The sequence below is a fragment of the Cryptomeria japonica genome, chromosome 4, assembly GCF_030272615.1.
Source record: "Cryptomeria japonica chromosome 4, Sugi_1.0, whole genome shotgun sequence".
Lineage (NCBI taxonomy): Eukaryota > Viridiplantae > Streptophyta > Pinopsida > Cupressales > Cupressaceae > Cryptomeria > Cryptomeria japonica.
This window is the reverse complement of record NC_081408.1, coordinates 3141762-3152795: the sequence shown is the minus strand read 5'-3', so window position 1 is coordinate 3152795 and position 11034 is coordinate 3141762. Positions and strand designations below refer to the sequence as shown.

Here is an 11034-nt window from a genome sequence, read left to right as displayed (position 1 = left end):
TGTAAGATCACATTTATTGTTGATGATGCATACTTGGCCTCTCTTCTTCGTGGAGTTTTTTCCTGCAAAGATTTCTCCATGTAAATCCTATGTTATGTGGTGTCTTTATGTTGCCGATTTATTTGGCATTACTGCTATCTTATGGTGATGTTATTCTTTAGTATTTTCTATTATAAATTCACATAAAATAGGATTATTAACCTTGATACGTTGTCCAAGCCTTATATATCATTCATTGATTGGTTTATTGGATAGAGATTGGTCTTCACAATATTTGGTATTGACCTTGTATATTTCCCAACAATATTAGTGAAACCACCTTGTTGATTGGTCCAAGTAAACTTCCCATTATACAAAATGATATTGATTAAATTGTTTGTATGCACAAAAGAGGATAAATGAACATGTGTTTGACCCAATTGGCCAATGTCCCCAACCTTTTCGCTGGGATCCAAGATTGCATTAAAATATTGTACCCTAATGAGTTTGTCAAATGCCAACCAAAGATTGTGGCTAAGAGCCTCCCAAAGTTTTTTTGTTTGTTTGTAGTTTTAGTTGCTTCAGACATATTGTAAATGCAAAAATCCATATTTGAGGTAGGACTCCTAATCGAATCCTTCATCAAATTTGTTGTTAAGAGTATGTGGTTCCCCTAATATTTTATTAGGTCTCCATATAATGCCAATGCCACCTAATGCACTAGTAAATTCATTAAAGAGGCTTTTCTATCTATTGAAATGTTTAATGAAATTATCTGCTTCTTTGGAGGAGAGCTTGGATTATTGTATGAGAACTAAATCAATCAATTGGTTTTTTATTTGTTGCTTGATCATGTACTATTTATTAGGTGTGTTTAAGCCCCTAACATTCCATGTGAGAATCTTCATAGATCTATCAACATATAAGAATTGATTTAGGTATATTAATGGAGAAAAGTATCCTCCTCCCTTTCTATCTATTCGTTTTGTGGCCTATTTTGATCCTCATAGGGCTAGAGTTTAATACTTTAACTACACAATGGCTTATGTTCCTTATGTCTTTGAAGTATAGAACATCTTCTTCAATAACCTGATCGAAGAAGGAATCTCCACCCAATTTGGCATCGGTCATTATAATCGTTGTTGACATAGACCTTTTCTTACTTCTATGATCAACACTTTTTGTATCTAGATAGTGAGATCTACATTTTCCTTAAGAAAAGTTTCCTTGGGGTTGAAGTGGGCAAAAGCACTTGAAATGCTTCTACCTTCCAAAGAAACCACTTTCAAATTAATCACAGTTTGTTTCTTTCAGATCCATTTTTTTAATGAGGGGTTACATATGTACACACAAATTTAGAGTGCGATCTGCCATTGCATCTTAAAAAACAAATTCTCCTTGATTTAAATATTTTGAATACAAACCCTAGTTGTAATGTACATTTGGATTGAAATGGGTAATTTATTAGTAGATATTAATTAGATTTAGGTATAAAGTGTAGAATATCCATCACCCATATCACTATTTCCAATATGGCTCAAATAATCTCTATGCAAATTTATTGAGAAGGTAGGTTATACAATCTAATCCAAAAAGGGTCATCAAAAGGGGTCATCACTCTAGGATCAAAATTTGGAGTCCATTTTTATGTATATACAAATAAATCCCCAAAGTGCTATGCAAGAATCTTTTTCAGAATAGCATCTCTATCCACCTTCTGATCAAAGTCAACCAGAATGATGTGTTCTAGTAGGATATTAATTGCTACAAGTTTCTCCCAACTACTATCGATCCAATTGATTATTTTTGCTTTACTCCAAGAACCACCCAAAACCCTACCAATTAAACAGTATTTTGGAGTACAACTACATCTTTGTTGACTATTAAGGATACATGGATATGTATAATTTCACTTCTTAATTCTCTCAAAGAGGAACTTTTCTCTAGGGTAGCAAAAAAAATATACCAATTTTTCCTTCTTCACCATTTTGCATTAATGTATTACCGCCCTATTTTCTTGAATCTCCTCTATGACAATTTACTAGGAAAATTTGTGGCTAAAGAAATTGAAATAGTAGTGTGAGATATAAATTAAAATTTTAGTGACTAAATATATATTTAAAAAAACAATCACATGCTAAAGCAAATATAATTATATTTTGTGTTGCACTACTTCGTATTGATTATATTTATTATTTACATATTTCTATTTTATTTTATTTTGATTAGAGAGTATGCTTTCTCTTAATTTATTGTACTAGTCTTTATTTTCAATTTCATTATTCTTTGTAGGTATTTGTGGACATTAATAATAAATTCAATTTTTAGGAGTAAGGTTTGATAAAGAATAAAATTCATTGATTAAAAAAATGTGTACCTAATGGTGTACAACTTTAACTTTATCTTGATATTTAGAGGTATTTTTTTCCTAAAACTTTGAGGACAATCAAATTTACCATTGACCATTTAACCATTTGACCATTGAATTATTTGATATTTACATTGAAGGATAATTTTCAAACTCCTTGAATGAATCTATGTCTTATAATGTCATGTTATTTTAACTTATTAAATGTATAATTTTTTTAGGTGCTAAATTTCTCAATCATATGAAATTAATAAAGAAATTCTACTTACAAATAACATTGACACTTATCTATTTATTTATTATAAATACATTCTCTAAACTTTAGATTTTTAAAACTTTTAAATAGATAACTAATAAGACTATTAATACTTTATTTGGTTTAAATATCACATTCTAATATTTGACTTACTTAGGCGACTTATCTGAAATTACACTAGCTTCTTTGATAAGACCATCACTTCGAGTGTTTAACACTTTTAAGTCTAAAAGTCAAAGCTTAGTGTGTGTGATTTAAGCCACTCACTATTAATATGATTTTGAATGAACCACCTCAATAATCAAAATTTAGAGTGTCCTATTTTAACCAAAAAAAATAGATTTATTCATTAGATAACTTTACAATACAAGTTCAACTCCTAATTTACCTGTTTTATAAATAAAAATCTATTACAGATTGCTCACAAAATTGTAAAAAAATCAAACCAAACTCGAAAGTAGATTTATTCGATAACTTTACAATACGAGATTAACTCCTAATTTATCTATTATATAAATAAAAATCTATTATAAATTACTCAAATTTTTTTTTATGAAAAAATAAAACTAAACTCAAAACTAAACTCTCAATTCCTCTTAATTTAAAAAACTAGATAAACTTTTAACATACCATCTTAAAACGCTCACCACTTTTCATCATCAACACTCATCGTTCACGTTACTCTCCAAACGCTCCACGTTACAACAGGCACGATCTTAGTCATTATCTTAACAAAACGTGCCACATACCATATCTCATCTGCTTTCAACCATACTTTTACGTGTAAGCTTATAAGATTGCCACCACTTTAGCACTTGCCAAGTATACAAAGTTCTAACAATCTATATATTTGGAGCCCAGATAACCTTTTATCTCAGCAATTCACTCTGTTTTAATCAGACAGTCTGTGATTTATAGGATCCTACGAAATACATTTTACATAGTGTTTTATCTTTATCAGAATCATGGCTGATCAGCAGGACCGAGGTCTGTTTGGAATGTTTGGAAAGAAGCATGAGGAAGGAAGCCATGGGCAGCCTGGTCCTTACACAGAGCAGGGATATGGTTATGGTAAAACTGAGCTTCACCATGCTAGCCCACAGGGCTATACTTATGAAGGAGCTCAGAATCACCACGCTCCTCCAACTGCTACTTATTGTGAAGAAACTACCTATGGGATTGCCAAGCCCCATGATATACATAGGGAAGAGAAGTCCCATGGATTGCTTGGAAAACTCCATCACAAGCACAGTGATTCCAGCTCCAGCTCTGTAAGTTGTCTCTAGTTTGTTGTACATTTATTAGTTATGTTTATGGTCCCATGTCTTTTTTGGAAAAGACAGGAAAAGTTTCTGGATTCAACTGTATTTATCTTTTTAAAATATTTAAAATATTTCAAAATTTCCTGATTGATAGTCAGGATAATAGTCAGGATAGTACAGTATTTTTAAATTTAATTGTGTATATCTTTTGAAAAAAATTTAAAATTAAATAATCTAGTAACTAAATTTAACTGTATTTATATTTTGTTCAAAATATAACGATCTATCATTATCACTGGTGAATGTTTCTAGATTTAACTATATTAATCTTTTAGAAACATTTTGAAATTCTATAATCTAGTGAAGTAGATTTATAGCCATGTTTATCTTTTGAAAATGTCTCTACACCATAATATAGTTAACTAGATTTAGCCGTATTTATCTTTTCAAAACATGTGTTTATCTTTTAAAAAATGTTTCAAAATTTCTTAGTAGCCATGTTTATTTTTTCAAAACGACTCTAACATTTCTATATTTAACTGTATTTATTTTTTCAAAACGACTCTATACCATAATATAGTGAACTAGATTTAGTCGTGTTTATCTTTTCAAAACATTTCTATATTTAACTGTATTTATTTTTTCAAAATGATTCAAAATTTCACGATCTACCATCTCCATTAGATTTAGCCGTGTTTATCTTTTCAAAAATGACTCTATACCATAACATAGTGAACTAGATTTAGTTGTGTTTATCTTTTCAAAACATTTCTATATTTAACTGTATTTTTTTTTTTAAATGATTCAAAATTTCATGATCTACCATCTCCATTAGATTTAGCCGTGTTTATCTTTTCAAAATGTCTCTATACCATAATTTAGTGAACTAGATTTAACTCTTTTTATCTTTTCAAAATATCTCTATATTTAACTATGTTTATCTTTTCAAAATGTTTCAAAATTTCAAATGTTTCAAAATTTCTTAGTAGCCATGTTTATCTTTTCAAAATGTCTCTATACCATAATTTAGTGAACTAGATTTAGTTTATCTTTTCAAACTGTCTCTATACCATAATTTAGTGAACTAGATTTAACTCTTTTTATCTTTTCAAAATATCTCTATATTTAACTCTGTTTATCTTTTCAAAATGTTTCAAAATTTCAAATGTTTCAAAATTTCTTAGTAGCCATGTTTATCTTTTCAAACCGTCTCTATACCATAATTTAGTGAACTAGATTTAGTCGTGTTTATCTTTTCAAAACATCTCTATATATAACTGTGTTTATCTCTTCAAAATGTTTCAAAATTTCAAATGTTTCAAAATTTCTTAGTAGCCACGTTTATCTTTTCAAACTGTCTCTATACCATAATTAAGTGAACTAGATCTAGTCGTGTTTACCTTTTCAAAACATCTCTATATTTAACTGTCTTTATCTTTTCAAAATGTTTCAAAATTTCACGATCTGTCGTTTCCATTAGATTTAGCCATGTTTATCTTTTCAAAATGTCTCTATACCATAATTTAGATTTAGCCGTGTTTATCTTTTCAAAATGTCTCTCTACCATAATTTAGTGAACTAGATTATGTTTCAAAATTTCAAATGTTTCAAAATTTCTTAGTAGCCATGTTTATCTTTTCAAAATGTCTCTATACCCCAGCCGAATTGGGCGGGGGCTGGGGGCTCCAGTCAAGTCCTAAAATTAGATGGAACTAGATTATGTTTCAAAATTTCAAATGTTTCAAAATTTCTTAGTAGCCATGTTTATCTTTTCAAACTGTCTCTAAACCATAATTTAGTGAACTAGATTTAGTCGTGTTTATCTTTTCAAAACATCTCTATATTTAATTGTGTTTATCTTTTCAAAATGTTTCAAAATTTCACAATCTATCATTTCCATTAGATTTAGTCGTGTTTATCTTTTCAAAATGTCTCTATAATTTCAAATGTTTCAAAATTTCTTAGTAGCCATGTTTATCTTTTCAAACTGTCTCTATATCATAATTTAGTGAGCTAGATTTAACTGTTTTTATCTTTTCAAAATATCTCTATATTTAACTATGTTTATCTTTTCAAAATGTTTCAAAATTTCTTAGTAGCCATGTTTATCTTTTCAAACTGTCTCTATACCATAATTTAGTGAACTAGATTTAGTCATGTTTATCTTTTCAAAACATCTCTATATTTAACTGTGTTTATCTTTTCAAAATGTTTCAAAATTTCACGATCTATCATTTCCAATAGATTTAGCCGTGTTTATCTTTTCAAAACGTCTCTATACCATAATCTAGTGAACTAGATTTAACCGTTTTTATCTTTTCAAAATATCTCTATATTTAACTATGTTTATTTTTTCAAAATGTTTCAAAATTTCACGATCTAGATATCTCCATAATCTATCTTCAAGATAATAAGATAATGTTTCTAGATTTAATTATTTTTATCTTTTCAAAACTTTTCAAAAATTTAACGATCTATCATCTCCATAATCTATCTTCAAGATAAAAAAAATAGAGAACTTTTTTAGATTTAATTATGTTTATCTTTTTTGTACTTTTCTAGATTTAATTATGTTTATCTTTTTTGTACTTTTCTAGATTTAAATATGTTTATCTTTTCAAAACCTTTCAAAATTCCCTAAGCTAGAGAATCTAGAATTGTAATTAGGATAGCAAGCTAGAGAATGTTTTTAGATTTAATTATTTATATCTTTTCAAAACTAGTCTAAATTTAACTCCAAAATTGTAATTAGGATAGTAAGCTAGAGAATGTTTCTAGATTTAACTATTTATATCTTTTCAAAATGTTTCAAAATTTCATGATTCATCATCTCCACAATCTATCTTCAATCATCTCCACAATCTATCTTCAAGATAGTAAGCTAGAGAATGTTTCTAGATATTTAACTATTTATATCTTTTCAAAATGTTTCAAAATTTCATGATTCATCATCTCCACAATCTATCTTCAATCATCTCCACAATCTATCTTCAAGATAGTAAGACAGAGAATGTTTCTAGATATTTAACTATTTATATCTTTTCAAAATGTTTCAAAATTTCATGATTCATCATCTCCACAATCTATCTTCAAGATAGTAAGGCAGAGAATGTTTCTAGATTTAATTGTGTATATCTTTTCAAAATGTTTCAAAATTTCATGATTCGTCATCTCCACAATCCATTTTCAAGATAGTAAGCGAGAGAATGTTTCTAGATTTAATTGTGTATGATTCATCATCTCCACAATCCATCTTCAAGATAGTAAGCCAGAGAATGTTTCTAGATTTAGCTGTGTATATCTTTTTAAAATGTTTCAAATTTTCATCATCTAAATTTAACTATTTATATCTTTTTAAAATGTTTCAAAATGTCATGATTCATCACCTCCACAATCCATCAAAATGTTTTAAAATTTCATTATCTAAATTTAACTCTATATCTTTTCAATTTTTCATCATCTAAATTTAACTATTTATATCTTTTCAAAATGTTTCAAAATTTCATGATTCATCACCTCCACAATCCATCAAAATGTTTCAAAATTTCATTATGTTTATCTTTTCAAAACTTTTCGAAATTCCTTAAGCTTCCAGGATTGTAATTAGGATAGTAAGCTAGAGAATGTTTCTAGATTTAATTATGTATATCTTTTCAAAATGTTTCAAAATTTCATGATTCATCATCTCTACAAACCATGTTCGAAAATGTTTCTAGATTTAATTGTGTATATCTTTTTAAAATGTTTCAAAATTTCATTATCTATATCTTTTCAAAACTTTTCTAGATTTAATTATGTTTATCTTTTCAAAACTTTTCGAAATTCCTTAAGCTTCCAGGATTGTAATTAGGATAGTAAGCTAGAGAATGTTTCTAGATTTAATTATGTATATCTTTTCAAAATGTTTCAAAATTTCATGATTCATCATCTCCACAATTCATGTTCGAAAATGTTTCTAGATTTAATTGTGTATATGTTTTTAAAATGTTTCAAAATTTCATTATCTAAATTTAGCTGTGTATATTTTTTCAAAATGTTTCAAAAAAAACTATTCCATAATCTTTAATCTTATTTTTAAAATTTCAATGATCTAGATATAATTGTGCATATTTTTTCAAAATGTTATGATCTATCGTCTCCATTATCTGCAATTTGTTTTCAAAATAATAAGATAGAGAATGTTTCTAGATTTAACTACATTTATCTTTTCAAAACATTTCAAAATTTCAGGATAGTAATCTAGTTTCAACCGTGAGAATGTTTCTAGTTTCAACTGTGAGAATGTTTCAAAGCGTTTCAACCGTGAATATCTTTTCAAAGCGTTTCAACCATGAATATGAAAAGTGTTTCAAGCTAGAGAATGTTTCTAGGTTTAATTATATTCATCTTTTCAAAATGTTTTGAAATTTCATAATCTACTGAATTAGATTTGACCGTGTTTATCTTTTTATAACGTCTCTCTATATTTAACTGTGTTTTCTTTTTCCCAAAATGTTTCAAAAGTTCAATTATCTATCTTCTCCATGATCTATCTTCAAGATAATAAGCTAAAGAATGTTTTTTTAAAATTTTTTCTAACATTTTGAAATTCCATGATCTAGTAAGAATGTTACTAGGTTTGATCAACTGTATTTATCTTTTCAAAACATCTCTTTATTTAACTGTGTTTGTTTTTTCAAAATGTTTCAAAATTTCATGATCTATCATCTCCATAATCTATCTTCAAGATAATAAGCTAAAGAATGTTTGTTTAGCTTTTCAAATATTTTGAAATTCCATGATCTAGTAAGAATGTTTCTAGGTTCAACTGTATTTATCTTTTCAAAACGTCTCTTTCAAAATTTCATGATCTATATCTCCATAATCTATCTTCAAGATAATAAGCTAAAGAATGTTTGTTTAGCTTTTCAAATATTTTGAAATTCCATGATCTAGTAAGAATGTTTCTAGGTTCAATTGTATTTATCTTTTCAAAACGTCTCCATAATCTTAACATTTTGAAATTTCATGATCTAGTAAGAATGTTTCTAGGTTTAACTATATTTATCTTTTCAAAACGTCTCTTTATTTAACTGTGCTTTTTTTTTCAAAATGTTTCAAAATTTCATGATCTATCATCTCCATAATCTATCTTCAAGATAATAAGCTAAAGAATGTTTGTTTATCTTTTCAAATATTTTGAAATTCCATGATCTAGTAAGAATGTTTTTAGCTTCAATTGTATTTATCTTTTCAAAATGTCTCCATAATCTATCTTCAAGATAATTAGCTATAGAGCATTTGTTTATCTTTTCAAAACATTTTGAAATTCTATGATCTGATAAGTTAGATTCAATTGTGTTTGTCTTTTCAAAATGTCTCTAGATTTAATTGTGCTTATCTTTTCAAAACATTTCGAAATATCATGATCCATCGTCAAGATAATGAGCTAGAACTAGAAACAAAAATTGATGTTTTTTTCTCTAGCTCACTCTCCATCATCAAGTATAAACACAATTAAAAGAAATAAACACAATTACATTAAATCCAAAAGCCGGATTGTGCAAAGTATTGTCTTTTATAATTTTATTTTGTTTGTGTTTCAGTGTTCAATAGTTCATAAAGAGGTTTGATGGTATTGTTTTTTACTGTGTGTAACTCAGTCAAGTGATGAGGAGGACAAAGAAGGAGGAGGGCGAAAGAAGAAGGGTCTTAAAGAGAAGATCAAAGAAAAACTGCCTGGACATCGTCGTAATAAAAATGAGGAAGGAGAAAAGTATGCGAGTGAGGAAAAGAAACATGGATTATTTGGGCATTAAGTAATTTGTTATTAAATAACTGGTCTTCATGGGTACAATGATAATGCTTATATCATGTCTGCATTTGCTGCCAATGAACAGAAATAAAGCTCTTAAGTATTTCTTCTACTGCCCACCACTCGTATTACTTTATACTAGCATTAATAGAGTTTTGTTGTACATATAAATCGGTTTGATAAAAAGTTTAAGTGTTTTTTTATTTCCCCCAAAGGCAGTATAAAGTATTAATATGCTAAGGAAATTATGGGTATATGTGAAGAAGAGTTGCAGGCAGGCTCAGTCCCCGAGTAAAATTGCAAGGTTGAGTTGTTACTGCTAAATTCAAATTTTTATTTTCAATGTTGTAAATAAACAATGGAAGAATTGCTATGGAGGAAATACTATGTTGTTTCTAATGCATTTCTAAGCACTACCATGAATTTTATGTACTCTGTACATCGATGCCATGAAGCACACTTTGACTTCAATCATTTTTGTATTTGCATTCTTCTTCAAGTCAGAATATTATGAAATCAAAAGTGATAATTGTGTTATTGTCCAATGAACAAGCTTCTAGGAGCTAGGTAGAAATCCCAATTTATGAGAGGGTTCAATTGACACTATAATATTTGAATTTATTGACAACCCTCAAATATTAATTATGAATTACGTTAATTACTAGAAAAACAAATTAGTTTAGAAAAGTTTTACAATCCCTTTAGTACAAATGACAATATGAATCAAATTATCACATAAATTACATTCAAGCCAGCCTTATATTAATCATCATAAATTTAATAAGAAATATGAATCAAATTATCACATAAATTACATTCAAGCCAGCCTTATATTAATCATCATAAATTTAATAAGAAAAAAACAAATTAGGGTAATAGTTTTCTTACCATATGACTTATATTAATTCTCATACATTTGATATTAACAATTTAGTTATGTATAAGAATAAAAAAATAAAAAATAAAAACATTTTGGACTTCAAAATTATGAGTTACATATAATTTTTTATTCACAATTGCTTTTCATTTGAAATTCTATCCTCATTAATATATTCACTCAAAGTCACATTCTTCCTCTACCTCTTCCTCTATCAATATATTACTAAGGACTTTATACCTTCCTATATTAATACATCTTCACTAAGCCATGCACTCTTTCTCTACCTTCTTATACCAATATATATTACTAAGGACTATGTATAAAAATATACCTACTTATGCTAATATATCCTCACTCAAGTCACACACTCTTTTGTCTACTTTCTCTCACAAGGGCTTGCATGCATGAAAATGTACCTTCCTATACTAATATATTACTCTCTACCTTCCTATACCAATATATCATAAGGGCTTAAGGCTTGCATGCATGAAAATA

At 27.9% G+C, this 11034-nt stretch overlaps 1 protein-coding gene across 1 annotated transcript; it reads left to right on the top strand.

Moving 5' to 3' along the window:
* Window positions 1-3467: 3467 nt before the first annotated feature.
* Window positions 3468-9771, top strand: LOC131064537 (dehydrin Rab16D). Its single transcript, XM_057998686.2, has 2 exons — window positions 3468-3874; window positions 9508-9771. Exons 1-2 carry the CDS (start codon window positions 3569-3571, stop codon window positions 9661-9663), a joined length of 462 nt encoding a protein of 153 aa, XP_057854669.2. The 5' UTR covers window positions 3468-3568; the 3' UTR covers window positions 9664-9771.
* The last annotated feature ends 1263 nt before the right edge of the window (window positions 9772-11034 follow it).

Bases quoted from the DNA above. Each gene is read 5' to 3' on its own strand.
- LOC131064537 (XM_057998686.2), top strand. From the start codon at position 3,569: ATGGCTGATCAGCAGGACCGAGGTCTGTTTGGAATGTTTGGAAAGAAG. The intron at 3,875-9,507 runs GTAAGTTGTCTC...TGTGTAACTCAG, and splicing joins GTGATTCCAGCTCCAGCTCT to TCAAGTGATGAGGAGGACAA.